General features: G+C 35.0%; 1 protein-coding gene across 1 annotated transcript; it reads left to right on the top strand.

Moving 5' to 3' along the window:
* The first annotated feature begins 219 nt into the window (after positions 1-219).
* Positions 220-16398, top strand: LOC106119211 (Down syndrome cell adhesion molecule-like protein Dscam2). The gene is made up of 34 exons (XM_013314130.1): positions 220-362; positions 2103-2310; positions 3037-3182; positions 5668-5826; positions 5902-6030; positions 6102-6207; positions 6301-6508; positions 6577-6796; positions 6871-7018; positions 7096-7262; positions 7342-7432; positions 7577-7755; positions 7837-7982; positions 8055-8190; positions 8300-8419; positions 8709-8894; positions 9063-9207; positions 9396-9553; positions 9668-9905; positions 10281-10420; positions 10693-10763; positions 11041-11287; positions 11470-11651; positions 11810-11933; positions 11999-12128; positions 12280-12452; positions 12519-12695; positions 12774-13003; positions 13080-13392; positions 13470-13698; positions 13782-13888; positions 13996-14142; positions 14763-14834; positions 16318-16398. Exons 1-34 carry the CDS (start codon positions 356-358, stop codon positions 16341-16343), a joined length of 5265 nt encoding a protein of 1754 aa, XP_013169584.1. The 5' UTR covers positions 220-355; the 3' UTR covers positions 16344-16398.
* The last annotated feature ends 392 nt before the right edge of the window (positions 16399-16790 follow it).

The raw sequence follows: 16790 nt of genomic DNA, 5'->3' as shown, positions 1-16790 counted from the left end.
TCGACAACAATTAGTTTCTAAAAAGCACGCGAGGACACCTACCGCTACGAGGAGCTACGTGCTACGTAACTTGAGCTACGAACTACGAGTTTCAAGCTACGTGCGCTTTAAGCTTTCCGCGCCAGTCTTCATTCGAACGCCGCAGGAGCGGGTCGTGGCCGTTCTCCAAATATGGCGGAAAAGTTTTATGAACGTTCGTTATGTACGTGCTTACTGTAATAAAATTATGGGATTATATGAATTGAAATGGAACTGTGCAGTGAACAAAAATTTGTTGTGTATGAACATATCATGACTGTTAATTTAAACAATTTTGCAGCGATTTGAAAAATTGTTGTGGATTTTTAGCTTAGTAATGAAAGGTTCGTTAAATAAATAATATTTATTTAATAAAGATAAAGTATTAAAGTTAAGTATTAAGTTAAAAAATTCTCTAATCAAAAATAACGCGAAAGACTAATTAATAAATATTGTTAAATGTTAAGTTTGAATAAAACTGTTTTTAACCAAATATGGCAGAATTATATAAAACATCTATTTTCCTTGTGATAGTATAATCCGTTATTTACGCCAAAATTAAAAATTTCCTTACTTATACCGCGCTTGAGTTTATAATTTTTTTTTTACTTTTAAATTGAATCGTAAGAGAAACATTTAAAATAACTAATACATACTTTTAAAATATTTAAACTAACAAAGTAACATATTTTATATTAGTAATGGTAAAAAGGTAAAACTTTTTCACTGCCGAAAACTATAACATAAATATGTATTACAATTTAAGTGAATTGCTACGTATTAATAAAAACAATAAAAACCTTATAAGATAGATTTATTCTGTGTCTCATGAAATTTATACAAAATAACTTAAAATTAAATAAAAAAACATTTTAAATCTATACAAACCGTTGGTATTGATTTCATTTCATATTTTAATATTAGTTAGTACTAAAGTAAAAAATCTACATCGTCTGACACAAAAAATTTATTGACTTTGATACAATTTCTAAAAACGCTCCCTGTTTACTTTTATAAGTTTCTCCTTTCGCTTTTTATTATTTTAAATTCACTTGAAAAGTTTTTGATCAAAGTGCACTTGGCCGGTATTACAGTTGGATGTAAATAACGCAGCGGCCGGCCAATAGAGGCTGCTCACACGACTTGATTTATGACGTGGCCTACAATAAACGACGTAATAATAAATCTTTTTAATATCCATTTTGTACAAGTAAAATGGTGCGATGTACATTCCGCCTCCTTTTAAAGCAAAATTATGCGATGCAAAATTGGAGTACGCTTTAAATAGTGTCCTATAAAACTTTACATGTATATTTTATGTGGCGTAAAAAATAAATAAACATCCTCTATCATATCATTTTTTATACGACTACGTCTTTTTTGATAGTTGTTGTTGCTAAATTCGATTATTGGTATGTTCATCATCATCATCAGCTCACTGTACGTCCCCACCGAGGGGCTCGGAGCCTACCCTAAGTTAGGGGAGATTAGGCCATAGTTAACCACGCTGGCCAAGTGCGGGTTTGTTGACTTCACACATATCTTTGAATTTCTTCTCAGATATGTGCAGGTTGCATCACGATGTTTTTCTTCACCGTAAGAACGTCGGGTAAATGTACATATGTAAATCGGAAATCGAAAAACACATTGGTACATGACGGCATTCGAACCCAGGACCGTGCAGATTACAAGTCAAGTGCTGAAACCACTGAGCCACCCACGCTCTATTTGTATATTAGTTTAAAACATTTTACAACATTGAAAAAAAAAGATAACGAGAAAGAGGAACAGTAAACACATGTTGTCAAAATTTGTACAATGTAACTTTTAATCTTCTTACTAGATCAAATGTGTGTCTAATCTGCATTTTAATTGACTTGGCATAATTTTATTTTGAATACAAAATATGTTAACCCGATAAAATTCATGTTACGTCACAAAGTTTAGCGATAAACTAACGAGGTTTTCGTGCATATTAATATTTTGGATATCAGGCGAACTAGACACAAATAAAAACAACCACTGCTAAATAAATAAAAAAAAATATTGTCGATGGTTAAGAAAATTCATTTTGTTTTGTCAAGGGTATAAAATACCATGGACATTGGCCATCATCGCGGCAGCGCTGGCCAGTGCGAAACGGCCACACTTCACTGTGGAGCCGCCGGCGCGCGTGCTGTGGCCGGCCACACGCGGCGCCCACGCACTCTGCCGTGCCACTGGCCATCCCACACCTGACGTCAACTGGGTCACTGCTGAGGGACAAATCCTTACCACTATACCCGGCTTAAGGTCAGTTTAGATATACTTTGGATCTAAATAGACATAGTATGATATTGTAAGATTTAAACGTCATGACTGCTTGTAATAATGAGCCCACTGCAGGTGAAAAGCGCGCAGATTCGTGTACCTGCTAAAAGAATTGCGAGTTGTCAATGTTATGCTTTAAGTGAATAGTTAAACGACCATCAAAGTTAACGATTTAGCTAGTTAGCAAAGAATACTGTCTGGGTAACTGTTTTATTTTGTTCTTCATGAAATTCTATTTTTTTTCTTTAAATAATTAATTCACACTTGTGTTACAAAAACAACTTGAAAGTAGTTTAGACAGTTCTTACTGAACCAATTTATAAATGACAGAACTAAGCTGAGCTCTTTAAGGCGAACTGCTAATAAATTGGCGTACTTTACGATCTCACTCCTTTAAGACTAAGTTAAATTCGAAGTCTCTTCCGTGCGAAGTATGGAGCGGTTTGAAAACTTTTAAGCAAAGTAAATAAAATATCACTTTAACTATTAGACAAGTAGTTCATTCCTTTCTACATGTATATGATTAGTTTAAAATGAATATATATTTTTTATTAAATGTAAAATATTCTTATATATTTGAGTGTATATACTATCACATTCGGTGTCATATTTTGTTTGCTTAAAAACTCTTTTTTGATTATTTCTCTTCATTATCTATACTACTTCCTTAGTGGATTCCTTAGTGACCATTTGACGTTGTAACATTAGACACGTGATGACCGACGGACGGCTAGTGGTCGGCGCGAGACGTTCAGTAGTGGACGCAGGAGGTGGCGGCAGTAGCGCGATATTAAGATGCAAAGCGTCAAATAAAGCTGGTACAACTCTATCAAGACCTATGTTACTACAACCAGGTGAGTACCAGTAATATATTAAATAAGGTACAAAAATAAGGGCTTGCCAGGGGTTGATTAAAATTATGTTCTAATTGTTCTGAGTAAATTAAAAAGTAATTCATCTAAATAAATAAACTTATTGGTTATAAGAGCCATGGAGTAAAATTATTATCAATAAGCTGATTAAATTTGCCCTACAGAGTTTAAAAATTGTAGAGCCTGCAAACCAATTAAACATCTATATACATAGATATATGTGACTGTAGATTGTCCCTTCTGTCTATTTAGTGTGCTGCAATGGCTATTGGGCAGCAATCACTTTGCTATTATATTATAGCAATACTAACCGCTTAATCGTATGCCTCCTTCTAGTAGGTTTATATAAATGAATAGGTAATTAATATGTCCTATCGCAAACGAAATAAAGGTCCTTTCGTAATAAACAGATGTACTAAAAAAAACAAATTACAACTTTGAGCAGAGTAGAACCAATTAACTTTCCGTTACACAGCGAGGGAAATATGAAATAAAATGAAAAACATCCAACGGCCGCTCGAGTTTTTTACACGCCAAAACTTTTAATTAAGGAATTAAAAATGACATTACAGTGAGCTCGTAACAAGGTAAATTTTCCTTGTTCAAAAGTATTTGAAGCAAAAACAGTTTTTTTAAGTTAAATTATAGATCCTAATGCTAAAGGCGACGGAGCGCGCTGTCTGAAAACTTTTAATATTGTAATTGAATATAATAAAATGTCTTCTTTTTAAACAACTCGGAATAAAATATTTATTTAAGTCAATTGCCTTCACCCGCGACACCGTCCGCGCGGAATCTAAAGAAAATATAATTAATAGCCTATGTGTTCTTCCAGACTATGTTCTATATGTATGCCAAATTTCATCAAAATCCGTTCAGCCGTTCTGGATATATTTTCAAATAAACATCCGTCCATCCATCTAAAGATTTGCATTTTTAATATTAGTAAGATAGAATTCACTGTACACAAATTACGAACTATACGAAAGTGGAACTTAATAAAATACAATAACACACAAAGTACACAAAATAAAACACATACAAATTATATCGAGCGGTATCAATTTGATGCTTTTTAGGGTTCCGTACCTCGAATGGAAAATAACGGAACTTTTATAGGTACACTTCGTTGTCCGTCCTTCTGTCTGTCCAAACTCTATTTTTCGTAACAGTGAACTACATTTGACAAAAAACTTCGACCGTTTGTTAATTTACTTAAAACTTAACCTTATTCAGATTATGGTTAAACATAGAATAAAATATAATATAAACAAGTGAGATTCTTTGAAGACTAAATAAGAAGGATTTCCAATAAAATGTCGTGTTGTATTCGAAAATATTTTTCCGTTAAGAAGTGAGTTCGTGGTGCAGATTTTACTTACCATATTTTAACATTTTCCACACAATGGAGCGGACTACAAAAGGAAAAATTGAAAGGCAACAAATGGAGGCGCAAAAGAGGCTTATTCTTATTCAAATGAGTTTTGTAAAAAGTATTCGACACTTTGATATTTTATTTTTGTATTGTTTTACAAATGCTTTTTGAATCTGTATTCGCAAGGTAACTTGCATAATCACTTTCTAGAAAATAAGTTATCTTGCTTCTTACTAGTCTTACTTCTTATCTTACTAATATTATAAATGCGAATGTTTGGATGGATGGATGTTTGTTCGAAGGTATCATCAGAAAGTCTGCATAGATCTCGCTGAAATTTAGCATAGATGTAGAACATAGTCTGGAAGAGCACGTAGGCTACTAATTAAGTTTTTTTTTTAATTCCGCTCAGACGTTATTACACTTTTGTAAGTTTAATACAGTGTTATTTGGTAAAAAGTTAGCAATTCCATAATCATCATTTTCTTGGCCATATCGGTCCGCGTTCACGGTTTTTTTTTAAACTTAATGTATTGGCTTAATTTTTACGCCCGCCGCCTGCCTGTCGCTAACCCTTCTTGGAAAAATACTCTACCTTAAAAGGACAGCAATTTGTGTGATTAAATTTGATACACAAACTACAAATGTATAGTAAATTCCAATTCGTACTTACTATTTTGATAAACACAGTACAGGACAAAGTTTAAGAAAAGTAGTCACATAATTTATAAGTTAAAAGTATAGATTGTTGGAAGTACTATATTATCTAGGAAGCCCTGTACACTGACGAGGCCCTATACGATTGACACTCACGGACGTCCATCATTACCTCGTTCAGCAACGATATAAACTCGCGATGAAGACCTGATAGAATGAGAATTTAAGGTGTAAATGCTTAAGAAAGTTTAGTTAACGTGTAACATTTACATTATTCATTTATGCGACTTTTCAGTCTCTAATCCAAACAAAAACATTTAAATCTGATATAATGTGGATCTACTGAGTATCGTAAAAGACCAATCGCTTAAAAAGAAAACAATTTTTTTTTTGTTTTTTATATTCAAATGTAAATAAAAATTATTTGATTCACAGTTGAGGATAACGTTTTATCACATTCTATACGTCAGCTAACTCCCGCTAAAGTTGGTGGATCTGTTGTATTACGATGTGAAATATCCCCACAAATTGGTCTTGTTGATATCCGATGGATCCAAGACGGGCTTACACTTTCCTCGAGTTATATTGGCGGAGGTAAGTTGTGAAAACTTATCAATAACTATGGCTGATATAAAAAAGTAGGAGATTAAATTAAAGCTTTTATTACAGATTCGCGTTGGATATCTGGTGCTGGTGGTTTCTTGTTAGGCGTAGATTTAACTCAAGCAGATATGCAAGCGGAATATTCTTGTATAACTTTGGACACTCCTAGTCCAATAATGAAACTTACAACAGATGGTGAGTTTAATGTAATATTTAGAACTTGAAATGGAACTGACGTCTGTTAACTGTTTTGTTTTATTAAACAGACAGTAGTTGGTTGGAAAACAACGAAATAAATTCTGTTGAAGCACGAACAGGTGATACTGTTATATTGCCTTGCATTATGCGTCACGTCAGTGGACATACTATTACGTAAGTAGATTTACTGTTACAAATATTAGTACACTTTTAAAAGATCAATAATAGATATAAAATTTTAATTACACTATCAATTCAAATTATCAGTTGGCAGCGACAGGAAGCAAGTGGGGTATGGATAGCTCATACTCCTGGAGAAGGAATCGTTAAGGGTGGTGCCCTCATCCTTCCGAATATACGACCACATCATGCTCTACGATATGCTTGTTCTACTGGTACTGAATCTTCAACTAGACTTCTTGTGCGATTAATAGTTACAGAACCGTTGAGTGTTATTGTTACTCCAAATCCAATGGTAAGTATATTTTTGCTTTTTATATTAAATTCTCCATTCCAAAATTACATAATATATGCGCTTTTTAGATGCTTGGGACAGGTGGGTCAGGAGTTTTTAATTGCTCAGTACAAGGTGGACGTGGTGGAGGCGTTACTTTAAGTTGGCAACACGAGGGTCGACCACTTCACGCACCGCAGTCTCGGCTATCGTTGGGTCCAGTCCGATCACACCATGCTGGTCTTTATCAATGTACTGCTTATGATCACATGGATTCAGCTGTGTCTGGAGCTGAACTTGTTATAGCTGGTACTTCAAGTTTCTTCTTCTTATTTTCATTCTTATGTCATTTTGATCGTAATTATATCACAGTGAATTTTTAGATAGACCACCGAGACTTATTTCAACATTTAGTGAAGCTGTTACCAGAATAGGACAAAGTATTGTATTGAGATGCGCGGCTAATGGCATTCCACCACCAAGAATAATATGGACATTAGATAATAGACCTTTGCCTTCTGCCCCAGATAAGTAAGTAAAATTAAGACAGATTAATATTGAAAGTCTAATTACTTCAAGTTTGTGATATCTTTATGATTATTGTTCAGGTATAGTGTAAATACAAGAGCAGAGTCTCTACCTAATGGTGAAGAAGGCGCAATAGTATCGACGTTAAGCGTAACAATCCGAACAGCAGACGAAGGCGGTAGATATGGTTGCAATGCTACTAATTCTGGTGGCTCTCATGCTCATCATGCAAGACTTAATATATTTGGTAATTTAGAAAGTTCTAAAATAGACTATGATGTGAAATAAATAGTACTTGACGTAATATTAGTTATTTATTTTAACAGGCCCTCCAAATATTCGGTACCTGCCACCTATTCATGTAAAAACAAACACGGATGTGATACTTAATTGCCCTTATTCGGGATATCCAATAAAGTGAGTATACGAAATTTTAGAAAGAGAGAGTGAGAAGAAGGAGAGACAGAGAGAGAGAGGCCGAGAGAGAGAGAGAGAGAACACTTATAATAATAATAATGAAATGGTGTTTGTTTTATTTTTAACCCTATTAACTATCTGCAGAGAAGTTATTTGGCGACGTGAAGATGGATCAGCTATAGACTCTAGTCTTGAATCAACGGAGGACATAGGTGTATTAAGGCTACCTTCAGTAAGAAGTACTGATGCTGGTAGTTACACGTGTGAGGTTAGAGCTGAGAGTGGGGAACTCGCTAGAAGAACCGTTCGTCTCGAAGTACATAGTAAGCATAAAATTATAATATTACAAATATAAAAACAAAAAGCAAAAAGAGACATTAAAATGATTTGTATTTTTTTGACAGAACCACCAAAAATAATGCCATTTCATTTCCCTGAGGAACTCGAAGTTGGAGGTAGTACGCAAGCAACTTGTAGCTTAGTGTCAGGCGATAAACCAATATTATTTTCATGGCATAAAGATAATTTGCCAATACCATCAGTATTAAAGGTAAAAGAGTGTTCATCAATATTACAGACCAAATTATGGAATTTATTGGATTAATATTTGTTATGTTTTAAGGTCGAACAAAAAAACATGGACTTTTTCTCACTGTTGGTGATACACAATCTTTCCTCTGCACACACTGGTGAATACTCGTGCAGAGCGACTAATGATTTTGGAACAATTAGTCATACTGCACCATTGATAGTTAAAGGTACTTATAAACATTGTCTTTTTTGTCTGTTTTAAAAATATTTACTTAGGATTTCTTGGAGTAACTTAGAGTTGAATAACCTATCAATTAAAACAGTTATTACGAATAGAATCACCGTCTTGGGTGTGGCGAGCACAAAATACTTCAGTGTCAGTTGGAGCTGCAGTACTTCTCCCTTGTTCAGCTAAAGGTCAACCATTTCCCAGAATATCTTGGGAATTTTCTTCGGGTAAGTTTGCATGAAATTTCAATGCTTCTTATTTAAAACTAGCTGTCGCCCGCGACTCCGTCCACGAGGTATTAAAAAAAGTTTCCTACGGGAAATAGGTTTACCAGGCAATTATTCGATTTTTTCTCACCTTTTTAACTTTCCCTAGATCTCTACGAACATTTCAAGATCAAGATAAGATCCGTTCAGCCATTCTCGGGTTTAAGCGAGACTAACGAACATCAATTGATTTTTATGCTTATATATAGATTAAAGATTTAAAGAACTTTAATTTAGTAATTATTTATAGGAGGTGATAATTGGCACCACATTTTATGGAGTCAATCCGATACATCGGATTCTAGTGAAGGAACAGTTTTATCTGATGGTACTATTTGGCTGAAAGCGGTTACTTCTAATCATGAAGGATGGTATCGATGTACGGCACGAGTGCAACATTCATTTCTACATCACTCCTTCTATCTTGACGTAAGAGGTAATTATATTTTCCTCTCTTAGACTTTTATTTGAATTAAAAGTAAAAGCGAAATCTGAGGAGCAAAAATTTTTATAAGATCAAATTAAAAAAAAATGTTTTAAAGAAAACTCTTTCGTGTCTCGCATTTCATGGTTTTTACTAAATGGTTTATTTGTGTACGAACAGAGCCACCTATTTTAACAAGAGGTGACGGAGGCGGAGAGACTAGATGGGTGGTAAGGGGATCAACTGCGAGACTCACTTGCACTGTCAGAGGGGAACCGGAGATTCATTTACATTGGACACATGATTCACGCCCATTATCTTTACTGTGAGTAATTATATGCTGTACTATTTGTTTACCTTGAATATATTAAATAGGTTTTTGCAAGAGCCATACTAAACTTGGTCTTGTCCAATGAAGACTTCACTTTTTACTGAAATTACCAACATTAAAGTTGATTAATTTTAATTATGTATTATAATATAAATTATTATTTTCATTATCTTTATAAATAGTGGCACAGGAGGTGTGGAAACAAAAGACATAGGCAATGGATTGATAACGTCAGAAATAACAATAAACCACGCAAGCCCTGAACACGCGGGAGACTACCGATGTTTGGCGCGTAATTTGTATGGAAACGACGAACTACTTTTTCGATTATTTGTGAAAGGTATTTAATTATAGCTATGTATTTAATTGACTTTAATCAATTCTTTTGTATATTTCCGATAATTACTTATACTATTACAGTTTTCTTAGTTTAAGTTAATTTGTCTTGGCGCAGAACGCCCCAACGTGCCGGAAGAAGTTCGCATTTCTGAATTATGGTCGAGAAAAGCTCGTGTAACTTGGAGAGCCGCACGAGGAGTAATTGTGTCGCATTATACATTACAATATAAAGCTCTTGCAGTCGACATGACAAATGTCGGCTTGAGCGTACCGATTCCTACATTGATGAACACCTGGGACACTCCGGAGGTTGTAAATGTGACGCTGACGAACTCAGATCTACTACACGTTGCGTAAGTATACAATACTTTGAATAAATTTTTAAAGAGATTTTTTATTTCATAATGATTGTATACAGACTTTTTAATAAATAATTTTTTTATGTTTAGTTCTATTATATATTAAATGAAAAATAGTATATTAATCTTTCAACCTATCTATTGTATAAATTTAACTAAACATCGAAATTAAATTAATAAAACAATTCTGTACTCACAAATAAGTATTATAGCATAACTTTGATGAATATTAAAACACAGAAATGGAACATATCTAAATCCCTCGATCCGTACAAACATGAAATATTTAATGATTGTTAGTGACGTTTTCAGTTGTAGTCCGATTTTCCATTACAAGAGGATTATTGTTTAAGCCTATTGACCATTCAGATCGGAAGGGCCGGGTCGCGCCGGGGCTTTGGTGACGGGATTAGCTCCGGACACACGATATGTCCTTAGACTCGCCGCACACAACGACGTCGGGGCATCCCCGTATACTACGCCTCTACATTTTACTACCAGAGAAGAAGGTACCTATTTACCAAGTCTTAGTTTGTTCTATCTGTTACAATATATTATAATTTTAGGAGAAAACGTGAATATTCTATGCTGGAACACGGCAATGGAATGTAAAGCGATTTGACGCAACGCTGTCAATAAATCGAAGCTCTAATAGCAAAATGAATTTAAACAAAATTTTACTCACAAAACTTGTATTTAAGATATATGTAATTGTTTTATAAATATTATGTTTGTATTATTAAGTCCGTACCTTTATTTAAATGTACAATAATTTGAACAGCCCCGGGCGGAGTGCCGCGCGACATAATAGTGAGAGCTCTGCGCGCTCGAGAGTTACTTGTCACTTGGCAGGTATTGTTTTTCATAAATTTTTGAGCATTTTTTCAACACAAGATGGTTTTATTATAAATACTCTTGAAGTTATAGACTTATATTCTTATTAAAATTCATATTTTGGACCAATTTCAAAGAACCCACCTTAAGAATTAAGGATTGAAGTGGGTTCTTCTATTTTAATACATTAACAAGTAGTAATATGGGCTTTAACGTTGTCTTTTACCAAACATTATTTGAATATTATCGATTAGCGAGAGGAATCCGTTTAAAATGTGATTTTGTATCACTGTAGCCACCGCCGCGAGAAACATGGCACGGTACATTACTCGGCTATACGATACGTTGGTGGGAAGTATCCGAGGAAGGTAAAGGACATGGTGATAACTCTGGTTCTGAGAGTGGTGCCAGTGCGGATGCGACCAGTACTACTCTGAGAGGGTTGAAAGCGGCCACGAGATATGGTATCACTGTGAGGGCTTACAATGCTGCCGGTGCTGGACCTATTTCTCCACCTCATTATCGACACACACTTGAATCTCGTGAGTATCTTTAGAATTTTATATCAGAATTTCTTTTATTTTCAAGTATAACTGCTAAAGCTGCAGATAAAAATGACACTATTGTTTTTATAATATTGGTATTAACAGTTCCATAGGCTTCATGTAAGCAACATAATAAAGAAAAATTTACACTTGTATTAAGTTTTTATCTTTTTGGTTAGCACCGAATGGAAGTCCTGAATTGTTACCCTGCATATCAAGTGGTTCGACCTCACTTAGAGTGTCATGGCATCCGCCAACTCCGGAATCGAGAGGAGGCATCATAACTCATTACACGCTACAGTACACGAGACGTGATTCTGACCCATTGTTGCCACCACAAGACGCATATTTACGTGTTCAGGTTTGTACATTATGTCATTAATTATAAAATCTTTATGGATAATTTTTGAAGTCAATAGGCAATATAATGGCAGTATTATTACCAGTTCCTTTCTAAGTTCGTTATCTACTTGTTTGTTTATATTTCTTTCTTAGCACCATTGAACCAAATTTCTTTAGGGAGAAGAAACAACGGTATCGCGTTTATCACCGTATGCTGAATACGAAGTAAGGGTTCGCGCACACAACGCGGCGGGAGATGGTCCACTCTCTGCTCCTCAGTTCTGTCGCACAGACGAAGACGGTATGTAAAAAAAATTCCATTAAGAAGATATTAGGAAAAAAGTTTTATTAAGTATTTCTTTTCAGTACCAAGTGCACCAGGAGGTATGAAACTTATAGCGTTGAGTGAACGATCCTTAAGGGCATCGTGGCTGCCTCCGTCCCAGCCTAATGGAAAATTAACTCATTACACTCTATATGTAAAAGATTTGTCGGGGTAAGATTTTAAATGTTTTTAAAATGATCTGAGCAAACGTCCTATTTTATTTTAAGCAACCAAGCTATATATAAAATTGAATTGAAATTGTTTTATCTAATTTTTTTGCTTACCCGTTGAAGGTAGTCCTCAAGATTCTTAACATTTTTAGATCTCAGGAACCAAATGTTACACGAATGAATGCATGTATCGAAGGCGAAGAGTGTATGAAACCACTACGAGGACTTCGTCCGGGTAGAACATACGAAGCTTGGGTTAGAGCTGCCACAAGCGCCGGAGAAGGTCCACCATCAACAGTAGTCGCTTGTCAAACGAGTGCATTAGGTAACTTCAAATTAATATCAAAATTCAAATAAATGTTGAGTAAGTAGTAACATGTATATTTTTTAGCACCAGCCCGAATATCTTCTTTCGGTGGATTAGCTATGGAAGCAGCTGGAAGTTCTTTATCACTACGCTGTGTAGTAGGAGGTGTGCCACCGCCTGCTAAACGCTGGCTTCGGGCTGGTAACCCCCTTCATCCTGTTCCACCATTCCAATTAGAAGGAGACGCTCTACTTATTCGAGGTATACAAGTTGTATTTAAATCTATTTGTCCAACTAAATGTGTTTCTATTTGGCTCCAGTCTTCACTTTTCATTCTAGGCTTAGAATTATCACACGCTGATAATTACACATGTGTTGCTGAAAACCCACACGGCTCTGATTCTGTTACGTGGCGGGTAATTGTGTTACGACCACCAGCTCCACCAAGCTTAGCTTTGTTAGAAGCAAGATCTAGGGAACTAGAACTTGATCTAAGGCCCACGCCACGAGCACCCGGACATGCACTTCCTAAGGCTTATACATTGCATTGGAGGCTTGCTACACCTGAGGTAAATTAGCTGATCCTATATTTTATCCTATTCTAACGCACAAATTTTGAAATAACTATACTTTGAAATATTGTAGGGGGAATGGCGGATACAATCTGCTAATCCAGGTCCTGTGACCTTAAGTGGCTTACGATGTGGTTCAGCTTATCGAGCATACGGCTCTGCCGGTGGAGCTCCCGGAACTGAGATAGCAGTAAGAACTTCAGGCGGACCGCCTTCTGCACCTCCTGATTCTAGATGGATAAGAGCAAATGCTACTCATGCGCGATTTGACACAAGCATATGGTCAGATGGGGGATGTGGACCCGTAGCCCTAAAACTGGAATGGGCCGGTTCTGGTGCTTTGGGTGCAAGAGATGTGCCGGTTGGTGGAGAAGTTATTTTAAGTGGTTAGTTTATTTCTACACCTTGGTTTGGTTTATTTAAGTTTAAATTGAAATTACAATCGGTTCTTAATAATTGATAGGTTTAACTCCGGGTTCGAGATATCGCGTGGCTGCTCGAGCCTCCAATGAAGCAGGGTTGACGCGAGAGGTTTATGAATTCACGACGGTACCACTTGAGGGTAGTTTTGCTGAAGAAGTGGACGCCCCATTCCCAGCTACAGCTGGCGAGCTTGCACTGTTATTAGCATTATGTGCAGCTCTATCGTTAGCTGCGTTGACTATACTTGCAATACTTTTGAGACGTAAAAGGTACAATCGACTACACAACACTTTTATTAATTTTTGTTTTTTTGGAAAATATTTAGATCAAAAGTATATTACAAATTTTTTAGAACCGACGGTGTGGTGGCACGTGTCGCAAGCAGTAGTGATAAATCTGGCTGCGGCACTTACGGAGATGCGCCACATCCAACACCAAAATTATTACCAGATCCACCAGGTATAGACAGATTACGATTATTATTTGACGCCATATTAAGAAACTTCTAATCAATTTGTATTAATACTTCATGTTCTTTGTCTGTCTCAACGTGATGTTTGTATTAGATGTGTACGAGATAAGTCCGTACGCGACGTTTGCGGGGCCTGGCCTTGCTAGCGCGGGATCCCGTGCGTACACACTGCAGCTGCGAGCGCTCGCACGACACGACGACGATGCCGCACCGCCTGCTCATTCATCCTCCTGTTGTGATGGTATGTTTCTATGGGTTTTCACAATCGAAACACTTATTAAAAATACAGTTATCTCTATTTTTTTGAGTGTTTTTATGGATTTCACTGTTAATATTACACATAGGTTTTTTTAAAGACATCAAAATCTATACTTTATAGCCGTAGTTATCCAAAAATATCGTCACCGTTAGCATCCTTCGTAAAGATTTTACAGCTACCGGTCTTTTACTAATTACCGTAAATTTAAAAATTGTTTCACTCGAACAAAGCATATTTTAAAGTGCTAAATCGACCGCAAGTGTCCTGCTGGGACTCTTAAACGGAGGAAATGGGATTGCGGATTATGGGTAGGGGAGATGAAGTAAATTTAGTTACGAGAAGGGGGAGTTCAATTTGATAGTATCCTACTTAAGCTGTATTGGTCTTTAGTTGCTCCAAATAATTAAAAAAATTATATATTCATTTGAATTTTGTTGATATTTGATATGATAACGACTTTCAATAAGTTGCAAACGTCGCGTAATTTTTTTTATGATGTACAGATCATGCAAGGACATTTAAAAGATGTTTTTAGTCTGAAAAACATCCAAATTTCCTTCATTATAAAAGCCGTTTTTAATTAATATAATATAATTTTTTAGAGGAAACATGCGTGGATACCTGCGATGATCAAAGACGCCGACGACGTAGACGCCATTATTGCCCGGATCATGGTATGTATTATAAACATATTATTATTAATTAATATTTCAAAAGACATCTTACACGAATAGAAAAATACAGCTAACATAAAGCATCGAAAAATAAAAAAGGTCAGCTTGTATTTAAAAGTGAAGGAAGCTTTCAAAAGGGATTGCTGAAAATATTCAGCCGACAAGAGCTTTATGCGAAAATAAAATGAATGAAGATTTCGTTCAAAAGACGTATGTTCCATTTTATTAATTTATTAAAATTTACTCTGATTTTTGAGATGAATAAGAGTCGAATGAAAACGATTAACCTAATTAACCTATTAATTCACTTGAAAGAAACAAACATTTGCATTTAATAAATCAAGGACTTAATATTAACAACGAAATAAGTAATTTTAGGCAGTTTGTTTTCCTTTAATAATTTATTTATTTTACTCTAGTATGTAGAAAAACCAATAAAGCACACTTTGAATTGAAAATAGCATACAATAAATGCTTGAATACTTTAAATGAATTTTTAGTATTTGAGAAATATTCTGCATACGAAAATGCTTTTATTTGTTAGTTGGATATTTAATAAATAAAACTGCAAGATATTACGCAACTGGAACGTAACACTGACCCAATTTTTAACTACATCATAACTTAACTCGCACTTGTACAAAGTGACATTTATTTTAAAAACACAGCTTGAAATTAACCACGAATACTATCTGTTAATCGAAAAAATAGTTATATATTTTTAGACATTTATTAATTACAATCCTTTGGCGCGAATGGTGCGCTTTTATTGCAAAGACAAGTGTCAGAATGATTAGAGAGGGGACATAAACGTCGACATTTTAGTAAGGCTAGTGTTGTGCAAGTACACCGGCACAGTGTCGGATTTTTTTCCTAACAATATTGTTTAGTTAAATACTTGTTTAACCTTTTGACCGCCACTGATTGATATTATGGACGGGAAATTAAATATGAAAAAGTATGTTTTAATCTTAAATGTGAAGGTAGCTGGCCGCGTAACCATAACTCAATTATCTTGATATGTCTGTTAGACAAATGACGATCAGCGTGCGATGGAAAGGTTGATATATGTTTAATGAAATATAATTGGATCACTAAGTTTTTTTGGTTAGGCCCAACAAAATTAAATTAATTAGATGGAAGAGAAATATTCAAATAAAACGATTAAGAGTCAAATTAACATTGCTCAATAAAATATTCAATCTATAATGTACTAATCTTACTAATGTTATAAATGAGAAAATTTTAATGGATGGATAGACGGATGTTTGTTTGAAGATATCTCCGGAAAGGGTCAAGGAATCTCGCTGAAATTTGATGTAGATGTATAATAAAATCTGGAAGAACACATAGGCTATTTTTATTCATGCGGACGGAGTCGCGGGCGAAAGCTAGTATTTCTATGAAATTAAATTAGTTGTTCATTTTTCCTTTTAGTATAGTTACGTATAGAATATAAATAAAACAAATTGTTTGTCAACAGGTTGTTCGTTGGACTCGGGGAGTTGAGAGACAATGCCGGCAATAGTCAATATCTAGTCAACGTAATTAGAACTTTACTCAGTTATACAATATTATTAAGAATGAAAATTTTTACATTAAATTTGTCTATTTATAACCAAACGTTTTTTATTTCCTGTCGTAAAACGTAACGTGATTGTAAAATAATTTCGAAGATTATAAACTCAAGTTATTTCTTAAAGTAGGTTCTGTATCAAAAAGTATATATACGAAAACTTGTAGAACTCCCACTTAAGCTGCCTAATATTCGAAAATATTACGCTAAAACATTAGATAATATTAAACATAATGTAGCTAAATAAATATGAACCTTATTTATATATGTACGACGTATCAATATCACATAAACTTATTAGTAAACGACAATTCATTTTAAAATATCGCAAAAGAAGGTATTCTTAAAACGAACCGAGCGAGCAATATCGCGTCCCTTAG

The sequence above is a fragment of the Papilio xuthus genome, unplaced genomic scaffold, assembly GCF_000836235.2.
Source record: "Papilio xuthus unplaced genomic scaffold, Pxut_1.1 DF827542.1, whole genome shotgun sequence".
NCBI classification, from domain to species: Eukaryota; Metazoa; Arthropoda; class Insecta; order Lepidoptera; family Papilionidae; genus Papilio; species Papilio xuthus.
Note: the sequence above shows the minus strand (reverse complement) of the source record. Positions and strands in the feature narration are given on the sequence as shown.